Genomic DNA, 17,929 nt, shown 5'->3' on the forward strand with positions numbered 1-17,929 from the left:
TTTGTTGGAGATGGATCCAGCCTTTGTTTTTGGACTGGTTGGCGGTCGGGTGACAGTCCTCTTGCCACCTTCTTCCCCTTGCTTCTCCAGCTTACCACTTGTCGTGATCTCTCTGTCGCCGATGTTTGGCGAAATGGTTCCTGGGATCTTCATCTATGGCGCGAACTCACTGATGTGGAGGTCATTACCATATGCAACCTGATTGACGGATATTGTGTGTATGCTGTTGAGGCCAAGTGGTCGGAGGGAGCACATTGGATGGGTTTTGGTGGGGCCAGCAGATGGTTGGATGGCATGGGAGAGATAAGTTTGGTAGGTGAAAGGGGGGGAGTATTATGAGGGTCTTGAGAGCTGTGATGTTTGGTCTTTGGGTGATTGAAAGTGAAGGAGGGGGTGTCGGAATCAGAGGCGTGGTTGCTGTCCCTGTGCAATGGGTTTGGACAAGTTGCATGGAGTGGTAGAGTGTGTGAATCATGTGAAAGACTGAAGTTGGGAGTTAAACTGGGATGCTGGGTCTGGTAGAAAGCAGAAGTCGCAAGGTGGCAAGGAGATGGCAACTGTGTCTGGAGTTTGAATTTGAATGGAGTAATGGCAGGTCAGTGATGGGCGGGGGCTGAGGTATGCCAGAGCCATTGATGGTGATGGTGAAGGGCGGATTGAGGTATGAGCTTGTAGGGACTTCGGGTTGACTAGCTGCTAATGGCAGTAACGGTAGAGTGCTGGTTGGCGGGCAAGTTGATGGCGAGAAGTTGGTCGGATTGGGAAATAAATTGGATGAGCCATTGACCAGGCTTCAGGAGTGACCTCAAGGAGAGGTAGCTTAGTCCAAGATGTTGGGCGAACCAGCAAGAAATTTCCTCACCATCAGCAATTGGGTTGCTTGTAGTGGCGACGACAGCAAGCGCTAATCTCTCCAAACTGAGGCGAAGTAGATGGAGGGGCTGACTGATAGTGAGGCTGGGTCGTTCAGCCCGGTAGCGCTCATCAATGGCACCAGAGTTGGGCTTCGAGAAAGGTGATATAGACAAGGAGGGGGGGTGACGGCGGGGGGATGCAGATACTGGTGTGGGCAGAAGGGGCCTGCTTACCTTAGAATACTCGTGTGCTGCCATGGCTGAGTCCAAAATATTTCTCCCTCTGATTAAGGCACTTTACTCTTTATGGATTGTGAGGGGGAGGATGGCTTTCAGTCTATGAGCGAGCAACTTGCTATTATCTTGGAAGGGCTTGAGATTAGGCTGATTGGCCTGAAGTCCTTAGGGTGTTAGACATGTTTCTTCTTCAGTACAAGGCAATGAAGGATGCTAACATTGCCTTGCACGTATGGTCTTTATAATAAAAACTTTGGACCATGTGCAGGATGTCCTTAGAATTGGTCAATAGTGGTTGTAGAATTCCATGTTAAAGCCGTCCAAACCTGGAACTCTTTGGCATTGCTTGTACAACATATTCAAGCTCTTTTTTTGAGAAGAAGAGCTCCAAAAGGGCAGCAATGCTCAGGGAGGTTTTGCTAAATCTGAGATTTTGAATCCTTGGACACGTAGGCCACTCCTCAGTATACAACTCTACAAAGAAACTTAAAGAGTGTCATTTGTTATGGAAGATCTAACCGAGGTTATTTTATTGTTGATACTAGAATTGAATCAGCGGTAAGAGTAGCAGACAGGGTGTCGGGCCAAATTTTCACTTGGCTTCTGACTAGGAAGTCTTTTTCCTCCTTCGAGGGTACCTCTATCCGTGAAAACTGGAGTAATTTGGCAAAGATGCACATTGGGACCAAGGTCCAAGTCATGCGGGAGTGGACTCCCCCGGAAGTTGGCTACCTAAAGTTGAATTTTGATGGCTCTTCTCTCGGCAATCCTGGGATCACTGGTTTTGGGGGAGTTATTTCAGATCCATCTTGCAATCAGTGTTTCTCTTATGCCGGCCCTTTAGGCATTTCTGATTCAATGTCGGCTGAGCTCCATGGCCTCCTCAATGCGCTTTGCATTTTCAGAGATAACTCGAAGGTGGTCATTGGCTGGTGCGAGTGTGCTTCCCCTCTGCCGTGGCGCCATTGGGACATCTTTCAGGAGATTTTAGAAATGACCATACTTCTCTCTTGTATTTGGTCTCACATTCTGAGATCTTCAAATTCGGCAGCAGATGTGCTAGCCTCTCCTTCTCTTTGAGGCTCCCCCATTGTTCACTACCTCTACCAGCTGAATTCCATGAAGTGGTGGACATGAGTGCAGAACTATTACCCTTTGGTTTTCAGCACTTGGCGTAGTAGGTTTAGCTTGCATCAAACTAGCCTAGGTGACTTCAAAAGATGCTTGTCAGGAGCTCTAATAGACTCGTAAGTAGACCAATAGCATGCAAAAGTCATGTCACCTTAATTTCTTCTCTCTGCTGATCTGACTTAGCTCTGTCAACATCAAAAGGATGATACTTGCTAATTTGCTGCCATACACCTTCCAATTCTCCTAAAAAACTGCATGAGAGGCTTATTACTCCTTTCCATCGTATAAAACTTTATACATATAATTCATAAATTCGAGATAAATTCTTCTCTTGAGAAAACCATTGTTGGAGTGATACCCATATATCTGGAGCAGTCTCACATAAAATTATTTGATTACTAACATGGGGTTGCATACTTCCAAGTAACCAAGACATGACGATTAAGTTTTTAGACATCGGATGTCCTAGTCTCAGGTGGATCCTCATAAATAAATTTAGACTTTTTTCTAGCCCCAACATAAATCTCAGCTGCTGTAGACTACAACAAATATTTGCTGCTATCAAGCTAAACAGTAGTAATTTTTCATTTTTTGCTGCTATCAAGCTTAATAGTAATTTTTCATCTTTCTCAGACTGGTCTGAGATAGTAACAGGATGATAATACTATATTACGACAAGCAGCAAGAGACCTCTGAAATTTAATCCCAGATCTGTATTATCACTAAAGAGAACTTCAAACACTGTAGACAACTTGGGCAACACTAAGTAGTAAGCACACACACAAAGCAATGAATAATGCGCTCATAGGATCCAATAACTCGGTTAAAGCAGTGCATAATGCCTACGTTGTCAAATGTTCAGTTTATGTCTACGGTTTTACCATAGACCCACCAGGTTAGAAAGGCAGCAGTATGAAGACAAAATAATGCCCAACAATAATAGGATTGTTTTGAAATCCATCCCAACAGCAAACATCGGGACGAGAAGCAAGCTTAGCATGAAACCAGAATTTTCTGCTTGAACCATGGAGGCATAGGTAGCAGTAGTAAAACTGACGAGAAATTGATAGTGTTGATTGTCAACCAGTCAAGAGAGGTTCAAATATGTTTCCTTAGATTTATAAACAAATACTAACTTACATCACAGAATAGTATGCAAACAACAGCTTAAACTGGTTAGACAGGCTATGGCAGGAATCTGAACAGCAGAAAAGAGAACTTCAAACTCACATCAAGCCCCCTCCCTTCTTTAGGTCACGAAAAATTCTGAATCACCTCCTAGAGGTTTTGTTTAGTCTTGAAGATATTAATGCAAGATAAATAACCCGGAAAACCAGCTCCGTCAGGACGAAGATGCAAGAGAGGTATCACTCAGCAGAAATTTACCTGTAGCATCGAACACAGCTCAAAAACAGCAACAAGATGATCACAGCAGACCTGTTATGGCTCTGATACTATGATCATGGGACTGAGAAGGACGGAGGAAGAAACGAGAAGTAGAAGAAGAAGAATAAGGTAGAAGGAGAACGTAAGGGGGGAGGGCTCCTTCCTCTCCTCCTATGCTTGGCAGGGGAGAGAAGGGCAACACCTCCCCTCTCTTGATACCTTAGAGAGAAGGCGCCAAAATTATTTAAAATAAACAAAAAATTGAAAAAGGGTAATTTCGGATTTTTTTGTTAAAATCTACTAAGGGACCTTATGAGGCTTAATTGCCTCATAAATGCAAATTACAAGGTCATGATTGGAAATAAGGTATCTATGTAGCTGCATTTCAAAATATGACATTTAAGAGGGCTTTATTTGGGAATTATCCTTAATTATATATAAGAGGCATAGGAATTAGCGATTTGCTACATTTTTTTATTGCAAAACCATATGGTGTTGCCTGCTCATAGCAGCAGAGGGATTGTGAGAAATGAAGGAAGTGGATGATCGGAACCCATGCTGCCGCACAGTTACCGCAATGGCATGATGACCTCCTCCTGCCAAATGGACAAGTAAGAGGGGTGGGGGATATGATCACATTGAAGCAGTTAAGACAATTGAACTAGGATAAATGTAGAAAATTGGTTGGAATTTTGGAAAAATCCAATAAAATTGGAACAATACATGGAAGAATAGGATGACCCTGCAACAGGATAAAACACACAAGTTGAGAAAACTAGTTGAAATTGAAATCCTCAGATCTTAGCCTCCTTATATGACTATGTAAACTTACTAATTTATTCTCAGTAAAACAGGGGTGGGTCAGTGCCAATTCCATGATTCATGTACAATAAGGCTTGTGTGATTCTTCTCTTTCAATTTATTAAATTAAGAGGTCATTTTTTTTTAATTTTTTTAAAAATTGACATGGAAATAGTTCACCAAAAAAAAAAAAAAAAAGGTTCCGAGTTTTGTTGGTTAAGTTGCATAATGGATAAAGTTACCATTGGCAATCATAGGGTGATGAGTTAGGCCTGAAATTACCACTTCTTTTTCATGGTTCCTTATACTTGGCTTACTGTTTTATCCATTTAAATTGATGTTACTGGTACAATTAATGTTAATGAAATTTCCTGTTGATTACTCTTTGGCCTGTTTCTGTCAGTCTTTGTCTTTTGGCTCATATCTTAAGCTGATGATTTAATTTTCTACTGTCAACAGCCCCAGTCAGCTAACTATATCCGATATTGCAAGGAAGGCATTTCTCCACAGTGTATGTTTCCTTGTTCAGCTTGTTTATCATATTGTATTCGATTGTTCCTTGCTTATGTGGTACTTATAATATAGATTAGGACATGAGAACCTAATTTTTAATCCTGATTATTACTATAATCAACTGCCAAAAGGTTGTTATAGCATAACCAATTGAGACTATCAAACTTGGCAGCTATGCATGTTGAAACCAGGATTTTTTTTAAACTAGCTTGATAAGGTTGAAGTGCAATCTTTTGGTGAGAATAATTAAAGCTGTACAAATTGGATTTTCTTTACAGCATTTCATGGAAGGACATGCCAAAAATGGTCCAATATCTCGGGTTCCTCTCATAACGATTTCGGATGCTAATCATCAACTAAGGGATCTTCCTGTTTGCCAGGTTTCCTGTAATACATCAAATATTTATTGTTTCAAATGTGTTGTTTTTCTCCTATTTTCTCTAACCAAGCCTGTGGTGTTGAATCCAGCCATTTCATTTGGAGCTAAATTTTTTCAATAAAGAGAACCGAGTTCTTCATTATCCTGTCAGAGTATTTTACATCGATGGAGTCAACCTTATGTCTTATAATCTCTGTTCTGGGACAGATAACATTTATAAAAAGCTTTATGCTGCGGTAATGATGGAATCATTTGTTTTTATAGAACTTTTACTATTGCACCATGATTGTAGCTTTTACATTTGAGTGGATGCTAATGGACATCTTTTCTCTATAGATTCCAGGACATGTTGAGTTCCAGCCAAAACGGATGCTTTATAGTCCAAAGCAAAATCTATTTCTTGTATTTTTTGGATTTGGTCCCACTTACAATGAAATTGTTCTCTATCAGGAACAGACTGATGCCCAGTCTGTCAATAGCAAAGGAAGCACAATAAAAGGTTTCATTTGATTCTAATTTCTTCATTTATCCAGAAACTTCATTCACAATCGCCATTATTGAAACTCATTTGTGTTTTGTAGGCCGAGATGCGGCATTTATTGGCCCAAGTGAAAACCAGTACGCCATTCTGGATGATGATAAGACAAGTCTATCAGTGTTTATCTTGCGAGGGGCTTCGGCTCCACAAAAAGCTGTTGAGAACAATGGAGCTCTTGATCCAAACTCATTTTCGGAGACCAATGTAGCTTCAGATCGAGGCCCTTTGGTCTTTACTTTTGAAACAGAAGTTGATTGCATATTTTCTTCTCCTCTAGGTGAATTAAGCTCCTTAATTTATTGCATATAAGGAACAACTAGTAGATGTTGGTATTACACAAGTTAAGAAATCAGTTAATAATCCATGAAACTGTATTCTAATTGTTGTGTTTTCTTAGTGTAGAATCGACTATCCTGTATGCTTGTCATGGAAACCATATTGGATTGGTGAAGCTGGTTCAAGGATATCGTCTTTCAACTGACGATGGTCAAAATTTATCTACCAAAACTGAAGGGAAAAAATCAATCAAGCTGAAAGGGAATGAAGTAGTTCTTCAGGTAGATTCTCCATATGTTTACTGAAATTATTTTTCGAGTACAATATATATTAATTGATTTTGTGAATACTAGTTAATTTTTATGATAGCCCATAGTTGAAAAAATCATTCATATCCAATAAAAATAAAAGGATATCCTGCTCTCGCTTTTCTTTGTGTCTTTTCTTTTTCTCTCATGTAGCATCATATCAAGCCTAGAATATTTTGTTGAAAATCAGTCATGCAATACTAGTATGTAAAGGAATATTATGGCTTTTCATAGAATATTAGGTAATTTTATGCGATTGTATCTAAATGTTGTCTTACATGCTTCAACTGTCTAAGCAGGTTCACTGGCAAGAGACCTTAAGAGGTTATGTTGCAGGAATATTGACTAGTCACCGGGTGGCAATTGCATCAGCAGATCTGGAGATACTGGCCAGTAGTTCTAGCAAAAATGTCAAAGGGCTTCCTTCAATATCCTGCAGTATATATATATACACACACATATATGATCTTGGGATGCAGTTGACTGTGTTTTTTTTATGACTTTATAGGTGTATTAGCTATGCTTAACATTTGTGAGTAAATATTTTATAAGCCTTAACTTCCTTGCACTTTAGATCCCTTCTATGGGTTGGCCCAGCCCTTCTCTTTTCAACTGCTACTGCAATTAGTGTACTTGGATGGGATGGCAAAGTCCGCAACATTCTTTCTGTTAGCATGCCGTATTCAAGTAAGCTCCTCTCAGATACTTTGGTCTAGATGTCATTTTCTTGTCAGCTTTTTGAAGTTCTTCTGCTGCCTTGGATAAGTTTGTGTTGGTGAGTTGGATCTAGCCTTTTGCACAGTGGCCATGTTCAGAGGTTTCTAATAGAGGATGATGTTGTAACCAGTATTTACAGTGCTTCGGTTGATTGGTTTTTGGCATTTCTTGATGGGTGTCCTTTAAAAATATTGTGTTTATCAGGTCCTTGATCTGTAATATATTAGCAATTTAGAAGCATTGCATTTAATGGTGTAGTAGTTCAACATCTTGCTTTGTATGTTCAAGATCTTGCTGTCTGTAGTCAGCAATTATATTGTCTCAAGAGCTGAATCCTTGTTACAATTTACTGCAGTTTTAATAGGTGTTTTGAATGATCGGATATTGCTCGCCAACCCAACAGATGTGAATCCTCGACAGAAGAAAGGAGTTGAAATCAGGAGCTACCTTGTAGGACTTCTTGAACCTCTTCTTATTGGATTTGCAACCATGCAACAATATTTTGAGCAGAAGCTTGACCTTTCAGAAATTTTATATCAAATAACATCAAGGTTCTTTCTTCTTTACCGTTATGATTTCCTGCACTTATATGATTTAATGAGTATACTATTATTGGTACTGCTCAATTTTAGGAACAACAAACATCTAAATGGTTTGTAGAGCACTTGGTCTTAATTTGATGGATCTCCAAATTATTGGGCCCCACTAACATCATGCACATGGTGATCTTGCTATTGATATCCTATAATTCAGCTCAGTCAACACTCAATAAAACTTCGTAGTAGGATTGCTATGGCTGGCATAGTTGGTGTGATTGCTGAGCTTTTTTTTTTTTTTTTTTTTTTTTTGAAAGAAAGGTATTATTCATTAAGTCCGATGGCAAGAACTACAAAACTGGGGGATCCCTAAAAATGAGGGATTGAAGAGAAACCCTTTCTCTAGCAAGAGAATCAGTCCTATTGACTGCTTTAGGGACATGATTCCAGCTACAAAAAAAGAATTTGAAAGATCCATGATTTGAAAATAACATGATCAGTGACGCCAAGTAGGCTCTTTCATCCCGGAGCACCAATTGATCATACATTTTGAATCACCCTCAATGAGGAGAGGACCTTGAAAATTTTCTTTGAACACTAGAAGATCATGATGAAAAGCTTGAAGCTCAGCAGTTATGGAATCAGCAACACAAGGACGCCAAAATAACACCCAAAAAATTTCTGGAAACACCACCTAGGAATTTCTGCGTGTGATTGCTGGACTGTTGGATGTACTTGAGTTTACTGAAGTCTTCATGGACCATCTGTATTGTTGCTTCACATATGTTCCGTATTGTTTTGGATTTTTTGTGGGAATGCTGAATTTCCAACTTCTCTCTTGGTTAAGGTTTGATAGCTTGCGCATAACTCCAAGGTCTCTTGACATCCTTGCTAGAGGCTCCCCTGTTTGTGGTGATCTTTCTGTATCATTATCACAAGCAGGTCCACAGTTTACACAGGTGAGATTTTCATTTGTGTAGCATATTACCATGCCCATTTAATGTGGATCTGAGACATGAGTTTTTCATAGGTGATGCGTTGCATCTATGCAATTAAAGCCCTCAGGTTCTCTACAGCTTTATCAGTTCTCAAGGATGAGTTTCTGCGATCCAGAGATTATCCTCAATGCCCTCCCACATCACTTCTATTCCATCGTTTTCGCCAATTGGGATATGCATGTATCAAGTAAGTTAATTAGTACTAGTAAAAAAGTAAAATGATTGGTACAATAAATTTGAAGTTTTCAGTGAAAATGTTTATAGTGTTTAGAGTGAGTACTTTTATGACTTTATGGCGGGACTTTTTGCCATTTCTTCTTTGTTTGAAAAAAAAAAGTTTTGTTTCATATGGTGAACTGCATGATCATGTTCTCTCAGTTTTGGCCCTTTTTTTCTTTTGAATATATATAGATTCTTTCTTTCTTTTCAATAATTTGACTCCTTTTTGTAGTTACTTCTGTTAACATACTTTTGAGTACAAAAGGACTGCTAATACTCTCAGAATCTCAGATTAATAAGATTCTTTAAGCATACTTGACATCACGTTTATAAAAACGAGATAAACTTATACTAATTTGAAATAGGAAACATATTAGTGCTGATGTTTCTTAACTTCTATCAACTGAGGAATAGTGTACTCAACAAAATTTTGAATATTAAGACTTGTAGCAGAACTTTTAGTTCTTGTGCGTCTGTGTGTCTTGGTTTTTATTATGTTTTAATGGCAAGTGAGTTTATTAAAATAAAAGATGAATACAAGGAAGCCACCCACCAGATTAGCAGAGGAAGAAGTGACTCTTCTCTCCCCTTACTGTTGAAGTGGATTCTGCAGTAGTTATTAACTGGGTGTCTAGCGAGAAATATGCCTTTGGGGCTCTTTTTTTTTTAATTAAAATGTATACGCTATTAAAAGAGTAAATAGTACAATACCTAGCTAAAAAGGGCCTTCCTCCACAACAAGGTGTTGGAGTGAAACACTTAATTTAGCCTGAGTGTCAGCTAAATGATTAGTTGACCTAGGAATTCGCTTCCAATTACAGTTTAGAAGAGAAATTAAATTACAATAAAAAAACATATCCTAGTGTCGCCATGGAGGAGGTGCTGACTTCACACAACAGTTGATAACAATTTTAGAATCACCTTTAATGCAGAGATGCCCCACTAGATGGCGATTGAAGATCTGCAACCCATTAAGTAAACCGGAGAGCTCTGCAGTGGTTGAGTTTGAGATTCCAATTGGCCCAACGAAAGAGAAAAGAAAAATACCGTTACTGTCACGGATAACTCTACCAAAACCCGCACGGCTTGGGCATCCAAAAGCACTTCCGTTAAAATTCAATTTATAGTGGCCCATCGGAGGGGGAGGCCAAATTTTCATAATCGGAGGACGACAAGGATAAGACATGCCAACTATCAGCCGCCAATTACCACAAAGGTTGGAGCCGTTTAGATTTCGGAATTCCTTACACATAAGGATCCACGTGGAAACTTGACCAACAATATTTTCTATTAGTATATCGCTAGGGCTGGATTTTAAATTGAATTTTCGGTTGTTTCTTTCTTTCCATAATGCTCAAATGATATGACCAACACAACAAGAGATAAGTAATTTCCCGAGTTTTGGGAGGCTAGCATTGGTAACTGAGAGGATTGTAGATGTAAGATTTTGAGAGGAGAAGTACTGGAAACCGATTTTGTTGAGGCTAGTCCAGACAATGTGGGCAAAATTGCAATGTAAGAGGACATGGGTGGCTATTTCTGGAGAAGTTTGGTAGAAGGGGCATAAGGGGTCCTGGACAGGGGTTCCTCGTTGGATTAAAGAATCGGACGTGAGGATTTTATTTTGATATGCGCTCTAGATAAAATTTTTTGCACGAGGAGGGGCAAGCAAGGTCCAAGCAATGGCTGCAGGATGATTGGTTTGTGGGGGGTTGGGGCAGCTCAGGAAATTACAAGTAGAGGAAGTGGAAAAAGTACCTTGGGTGCAAGGTGTCCATATGAGAATATCGGGCACATTTTGGGGGCTTACTGAGGATAGACAAGCGATGAGGTTGGATGCCATTAGAGCCTTTGAGTCTGAAAGTGCTCTCCGGAGATTTAAGTTCCATCCACCAGAATTAGTCCATTGGTCATAGATAGTGGCTTCCATATTTCTGGCCAAGATTGAGATCAAACTATGGCTGATGTTGATACTGTAGGGGCCCGTCCACCAGTTTGACCAAAATTTTGTCAGATTTCCCTTACCAGTGTAGCATTTGATAACCTTTTTGAAATCAGGTAACAATCTTGCAATTTTTTCCACACAGGGGACAACCTATTACGTCTCCCACACAGGGGACAGCTATTACGTCTCCCACCCTTAGTCCACCAACCAGATAATTTATTTGCTTTAGCAGCAACTAAAGTCCTCCAAATCAGAAAAGGATACAAATTAAATTTTCAAATCTATTTAAGCAGCAAGGCTAAATTAGTGGTAGCAGTATCACGGATCCCAAGACCTCCGAAGAGTTTAGGTTTGCATACCTTAGCCCATTTCACAAGACTATACTTCCTTTGACCATGCGGTCCTCCCCACAGAAATCTCCTTTTGAGTAGTTCAATTCTTTTTCAGATAGAAACAGGACATCGATATAATGAGAGGAAATAAGATGGGATACCGTGCAGCAAGACTTAATAAGAACAAACTTACTTGCTTTGGAGAGAAATCTTCCTCTCCAGGAAGCCAAACTGTCCTCTAGACGCTCAATAACAGGATGCCAAGAGCTTTTGGAAGACAGAGCAGATGATAGGGGGAGGCCCAGATAGGTACAGGGAGGTGTAGCAATTTTGCATCCCAGATATCAAGCCATAGAGTTCAGCACATTAAGATCAATATTGAAGCCAATGATGGAGGATTTTGTCCAGCTTACCTTTTGTCCAGATGAGAGTTCAAATAAGTTAAGCAGGGCTTTAATATGAGATATTTCGTTCATTTTTTCTTCACCAAAGAGAATGGTGTCATCAACATACTGAAGGAGGACAATATCTTGACTATCAGAGATGGGGCTAAACCAACTAGAATTTTTTGCAAGACGAACCATTGACGCCAAGTGTTCTGCAATGAGAGTGAAGAGGAAAGGAGATAAAGAGTCCCCTTGCCGAATGCCTCTAGTTGCGTTAAAAAAACCACAAGGTTTTCTGTTAACAAGGACATAGTATGACACATTAGAGATACAACTTCTCATCCAGAATTTCCGGTGGGTCATAAAACCCATTTTGTCAAAAAGTTGGTCAATTAGTTTCCAGTTGACACGTTGAAGGCTTTTTCAAAGTCAAGTTTCAGGACGAATCTGGGCAGCTTTGATTTTTTGAAGGAGTCTAGGAGTTCATGGGCTGCCATTGCTGAGTCAAGAATATTTCGACCACGAATAAAAGCACTCTGACAAGGGTTGATGATTTTGGGAAGGAGGGATTTGAGGTGGTTGGCAAGAATTCGACCTATGATTTTGTAAAAACTAAAAACTAGTGGTGAGGCTGATAGGTCTAAAATTTTGGGGAAGGGCTGAGTTGGCTTTTTTTGGAATTAAAGCAATGAAAGAGGCACCAATTGCTTTGTGAGTGATACCGACTTGGTGGAAATTTTGAACAAATGCATATACATCATTTTTTACTACTCCCTAAAATTTGTGATAGAACTCACCGTTGAAACCATTTGGACCAGGGGCTTTATCCTTAGGAAGGCCAAGAGAGGCCAGATCAATTTCTTTAGGACTGAAAGGGCGTTCTAGTTCATCCGCATCAGAAGAGAAGATACGCTTATATTCAAGCTGGTATAACGTAGGACGGTTGAAGCATTCCTCGGAATAAAGATCTGAAAAGAACATGACAAGAATGTTAGATATGGAGGGGCTATCCGTGATCACCTAGTCTCCATGACAAAGAGATGTGATACGATTAAACCCTTATTCTGGCCGAGGCAATAGCATGGAATTTTTTTGTATTTCCATCCCCCTCGGCCAGCCAGCGAAATCAAGCTCGCTGTTTCCAGTGCATAGTATCATTTCGAAGAAGATTTGAAAACTCAGGATTCAATTTATTTCTGAGATGTAAATCAGGAGAAGAAAGGGACCTTCGCTCTTCGAGGAGATCAAACTTAGATAAGTGGCGGCGGTTCAACTTCTTGACCTACTTTGGCTTGGTTGACTACATCAGCAGATCCTCGAATGTGCAGAAGCACACCTTGGATGCAGAAACAGCAGTGCAGTCTTTGGCTAGGAAAAAACTTACCTGGCAACATCTTGCTGGACTTGCCTACTAATTTAAATTCCTAATTTTTCTTGTTATTTATTGTAGTTAGTCTTTGCATCTGCTTTGCAATCTCTTTGTTTTGTTACTTTTCAACATGTATTTATGTTCATGTGTTCTAAAAGAAAAGATAATAAAACTATATTCTCTATATAATTTGACTTATAGAATTATAACTCTTGAAAATTGCAATCCTTCTCTCTTGGATTGAAACTCTTCAAGATTCTCATTTTAAATCTTATGGATCTACCTCTCTGATGCGGGAGGAAAGACCTCAAGCTCCCAAGGAGTAGAATCCTCAACTGAAATACAAGATCTGGAAACAACTGATTTAGCTAAACTATCTTTAACATGTTTAGCTGATCATAAAATATGCTTTTTATTTGAACTGTGACAAATTGTTTGAAAAGACAACTGAAATGAAAAAACAAGCTACAATGCCGGCGGGCTAAAACAAGAAAAGAAACAGAGAACAAATAGAATAGACAAATGCATTAAGCAGGGGGATCAAAGAGACAACAAGATGTTGATGAGATATGCGCTCACGCGCCTTGGCAGACCTAGGAATATGAACCCAAGAACCATCCAAGGATGAAGTAAGGTTCGAAATTTGGGTGAAATATAGATTTAACCTTGTAGTCAGACCTAGCCAAACATAAAATGTGATTCCAAGAAACAGCAACAGCTCAGCACAAATGATATCTCATTGTAATAATACCAAAGTCTCCAAGAAAAATCATGGAATGACTGTATAAGTCTCCTTAGAACCATGTCAAGGCTACAAAAGATTTGAACACAAAGCTGTATGCCCTTTAAAAGAGCTCTAATTTCAGCTTCAACTGCTTCACTCATTGTCAATTGGACCTAAGAAGGCAAATTTAGCTACCCTATTGTGATCCCTGAATGCCTTGCCTACACTGGCAGGCCCAGGACAACTTGAAGAACTATCAGAGTTTTACTTAAGATCTCGAACATTAGGGGATAGCTTTGACCTTTTAATATGATGCTTTCATACATATAGGAACCATCTGTTTCTTTTTTTTTTTTGTCTTTTCTCCCCAAACAAGTGAACTGTGGAGTTATCCTCCTCAATGATGGGGAAATGTTGACTTTGTAGCCTTTGCAGTACTCTTTTGTTGATATCCTTCTTCATGGTTTCATTAGTTTTGGAATGTGTAGTGGTGATTAGGGCAAATCAACTCTTCAGATTTTATAACATGGTACATCAAGCCACAGATGGAAATCGTATGTCATTTTTCTCTGCCCCTCAGTTCTTCCGGGAAGGACATTGCCTTTTCATCAAGTCTCATATGTATTCAAACACCAAGAAATTGTACTCTGATCTATTTCTTTCAGAAGTTTCAATCTTATCTGTTTATTATGATTTCTTAAGTATGTACACATGAACTCTTGCACAGCATTGCCTCTCCATCAAGTTCAGATGTATGGAAGTGATACTACGATGAAGTTTTTTTATGCTAGTGTGAAGCATGTATTTTTTTTTTTTTTTTCTGCTTCCTATTTGGATGAATGACTCTTGCAAGACTTAGACAGATGTACTGCATCAGAGTGTCATGTACCTCCTAGGAGCATTTTAAAAATTGCCCATAAGTGTTTTGTACATTAAATTTTTCTTGCTAATATGTAATTGTGTTGGAAATGAAGCTTTTTTGTTATGACTTTCAGGTATGGTCAGTTTGATAGTGCGAAAGAAACTTTTGAAGTCATTGCAGACTTTGAGAGTATGCTTGACTTATTCATTTGCCATTTGAATCCAAGTGCAATGCGACGCCTTGCACAGAAGTTAGAGGATGCTCAAACAGATTCAAATCTTAGACGTTATTGTGAGAGGATTCTTAGAGTTCGCTCAACTGGATGGACTCAGGGAATTTTTGCCAATTTTGCTGCTGAAAGTATGGTCCCTAAAGGGCCAGAATGGGGTGGTGGAAACTGGGAAATAAAGACTCCTATAAATTTGAAGGACATCCCTCATTGGGAGCTTGCAGGAGAAGTAATGCCATACATGAAGACAAGTGAAGGCACCATACCTTCCATTATCGTGGATCATATCGGTGTATACTTAGGTGCAATCAAAGGGAGGGGCAATGTGATAGAAGTCAGAGAAGACAGTTTGGTCAAGGCCTTTACTGGTGAAAATAAAGCAAACGGGTTACAAACATCTATAATCAAGGCAAATGGTGTGCCGGATGGAAAGCTGAAGACAGATTCACTAATGGGGGTAGACACCTTATCCAAACAGTTGGCTGGCCGATCTGCAGTAGATGAGCAGACAAAAGCTGAGGAAGAGTTCAAGAAATCCCTTTATGGTGAAGTGGATGGTAGTAGCAGTGAGGAGGAAGAAGGAACCACAAAAGCCAAAAAGATACGCATAAGAATTCGTGACAAGCCCGTTGCATCTACAATCGTTGATGTCAATAAAATTAAAGAGGCTACAAAACAGTTTAAACTTGGGGATGGATTGGGTACACCTGTTCGAACGAAATCACTCTCTGGGGGAGCTCAAGACCTGTCATCAATTTTGGGCCCTCCAGTTCTTCTTCCTTTGACTGCTGCTACTTCTACTTCGCCTCCTACAACATCTGCTACTCCTGATATGTTTGGCACCGAGTCCTTGGTTGTCAACTCCACAACTCAAGCTCCTCCAACAATAGGCATCACACCAGCACCTATCCCAGAGGACTTCTTTCAAAACACCATATCATCTTTACAGGTTGCTGCCTCTTTGCATCCCCCTGGATCGTACATTAACAGCGTGGATCCAAATTCTCATAGGGCTAATAGTACTCAAGAGGCTTCTAACCAGATTAATGTAACAACAAGTATTGGTCTTCCTGATGGAGGCATCTCTACACAAACCTCTCAAGAGCCAGGTGTGCCTATCGAGTCAATTGGACTTCCAGGTGGTGGGGTTCCTCCACGAACCCAAGATCAAGCAAGTGGTTCAGTTCGACAAATTACTCCACAGATTCCAGTATCTTCAAAGCCTATTGACCTTGCTTCACTTGAAGCTCTGGCTCCCAATGCTGGGGTGAATGCTGCTAAACCTTCCGTACCATCACAGCCAGCAACTGTGCGCCCTGGCCAAGTAAGTTATGACACCCTTCCTATTTTCCTTTCATTCATTCAAAGTAAATGTCGCTTCAAGGTATTTAACATATCTACCTTAAGATAGGTTTTAGCATATCTACACTAGAATAGGTTTGTAGCATATCTCTTGTTGGCTGAGCCTCCCCCTCTCTTTGGATGGCTCTTTGTCGTCTCCATTTAGTTCAACCTGAATTTGCATGATGGCATGCCCCTCATAGATGTTCAAATTACTGACATGAAGTTCACCTCAGGTTCCTCGTGGTGCTCCTGCCGCTGTTTGTTTCAAAATTGCACTTGTCCACCTTGAGCAGAACCAACTTACAGATGCTTTATCCTGTTTGGATGAATCTTTTCTGGCATTGGCAAAAGATCAATCACGTGGGGATGATATTAGAGCTCAAGCCACTATTTGTGCACAGTACAAGATTGCTGTTACTCTTCTTCAGGTTGAGATTACCCTTGCTTTTGCTTGTCTGTTGATTGGTATTAGGAATGGTTTTCTTCATATTCGTGAAGCTTATAGTTTTATGAGTGTATATTTTAGTTATTTTTCTGTTTGTATTTGGAGGTGTGAATTTGCTGATATTGGCATATATTGAAACCAAGAATTCTTTGTAGTTATTTTTCTGTTTGTATTTTGAAATGTGAAGTTGCTGATATTGGCATATATTGAAACTTTAAGAATTATTATTTTTGGTTATTTTCTGTATTCAAAATTGTCAAAAGTGGTTAGGATAATTGTTATTTTTTGCTTCAAAATGAATGTAGGGTAGGGTTTGTATGGAATCTGCAACCAACATTTAGAAAAAAATGAAGAAAATGAAGGTTGCATAGTTTGCTTTCCCTTGGGTGCATCAGTAATCATTCTTTGTTTTCTAAAAGAAATGGATAATAATCGTCTATCATTTCTATGTAATGCAGGAAATTGGACGACTCCAAAAGGTCCAAGGTCCAAGTGCAATCAGTGCAAAAGATGAAATGGCGAGGCTGGCCCGCCATCTTGGTTCTCTACCTCTTCTTGCAAAGCATAGAATGAGCTGCATTAGAACAGGCATCAAACGCAATATGGAGGTCCAGAATTATGCCTATACCAAACAGATGCTTGATCTTCTCTACTCTAAAGCTCCTCCAAGCAAGCAAGATGAGCTAAGAAGCTTGATTGATATGTGTGTCCAAAGAGGTTTATCCAACAAGTCCATTGATCCAATGGAAGACCCATCTCAGTTCTGTGCTGCCACTCTTAGCCGTCTGTCTACTATTGGACATGATGTTTGCGACCTTTGTGGAGCCAAATTTGCAGCAGTTACAAGCCCTGGCTGCATCATTTGTGGTATGGGAAGCATCAAAAGATCGGATGCTCTCGCTGGGCCAGTTCCATCACCATTTGGCTGAGATAACAGCCTTTATCTCTGTTTCCATACTTTTCTTTGGAACATTGATTGGAGAAGGGAATATCCTGGAAGCGGCAATGGAGGCCATCTGTCTCATATTATCGGCATTGCCCATTTTGTTGTAAAATTATGTTGGTTTTGTTCATATAGTTACTTTTCCTATGAATGGTTCATTTATTTTTATTTTTTCGTCCATGGATGAAAGTAGGGCTTGATAAATAGGGATTCGGATTACTTTTTGTGCAGTTGCTTGGTATTCGTTTGTAACTTCAACAAGTATTTGATACACCAACTTGAGTATAGTCTAGATTGATGGACACTTCTGTTTTCATGCTTAACCATTGAAGAGTAAAAAATAAACTTGTTTGAAGCAATCTTATCTTCTTCACCCTAAAGGTTAAAACCAGTTCTAGCGATTTTGTTAAAACAAGGTTTACCCTAAGGGCACCATTAATGCCTCTGAGGTAAGGGA

The 17,929-nt window shown here is 39.6% G+C and overlaps 1 protein-coding gene across 1 annotated transcript in view; it reads left to right on the forward strand.

The window, feature by feature from the left end:
• LOC137936071 (uncharacterized) overlaps positions 1 to 17,831 on the forward strand; it is a 37,805-nt gene extending 19,974 nt beyond the window's left edge. Inside the window, exons 11-24 of the mRNA XM_068780601.1 lie at positions 4,869 to 4,920; positions 5,201 to 5,302; positions 5,391 to 5,537; positions 5,638 to 5,800; positions 5,883 to 6,116; positions 6,242 to 6,396; positions 6,723 to 6,851; positions 6,993 to 7,110; positions 7,496 to 7,691; positions 8,524 to 8,635; positions 8,707 to 8,861; positions 14,645 to 16,064; positions 16,318 to 16,512; positions 16,988 to 17,831. Coding sequence (XP_068636702.1) covers positions 4,869 to 4,920; positions 5,201 to 5,302; positions 5,391 to 5,537; positions 5,638 to 5,800; positions 5,883 to 6,116; positions 6,242 to 6,396; positions 6,723 to 6,851; positions 6,993 to 7,110; positions 7,496 to 7,691; positions 8,524 to 8,635; positions 8,707 to 8,861; positions 14,645 to 16,064; positions 16,318 to 16,512; positions 16,988 to 17,458 — 3,649 coding nt within the window. The 3' untranslated portion in view covers positions 17,459 to 17,831. The remainder of the gene's footprint in view (positions 1 to 4,868; positions 4,921 to 5,200; positions 5,303 to 5,390; positions 5,538 to 5,637; positions 5,801 to 5,882; positions 6,117 to 6,241; positions 6,397 to 6,722; positions 6,852 to 6,992; positions 7,111 to 7,495; positions 7,692 to 8,523; positions 8,636 to 8,706; positions 8,862 to 14,644; positions 16,065 to 16,317; positions 16,513 to 16,987) is intronic.
• The last annotated feature ends 98 nt before the right edge of the window (positions 17,832 to 17,929 follow it).

This window comes from Aristolochia californica, unplaced genomic scaffold, assembly GCF_029961685.1.
Source record: "Aristolochia californica isolate CCGP_79_NKW_82.1479 unplaced genomic scaffold, dmAriCali1.0.hap1 SCAF_7, whole genome shotgun sequence".
NCBI lineage: Eukaryota > Viridiplantae > Streptophyta > Magnoliopsida > Piperales > Aristolochiaceae > Aristolochia > Aristolochia californica.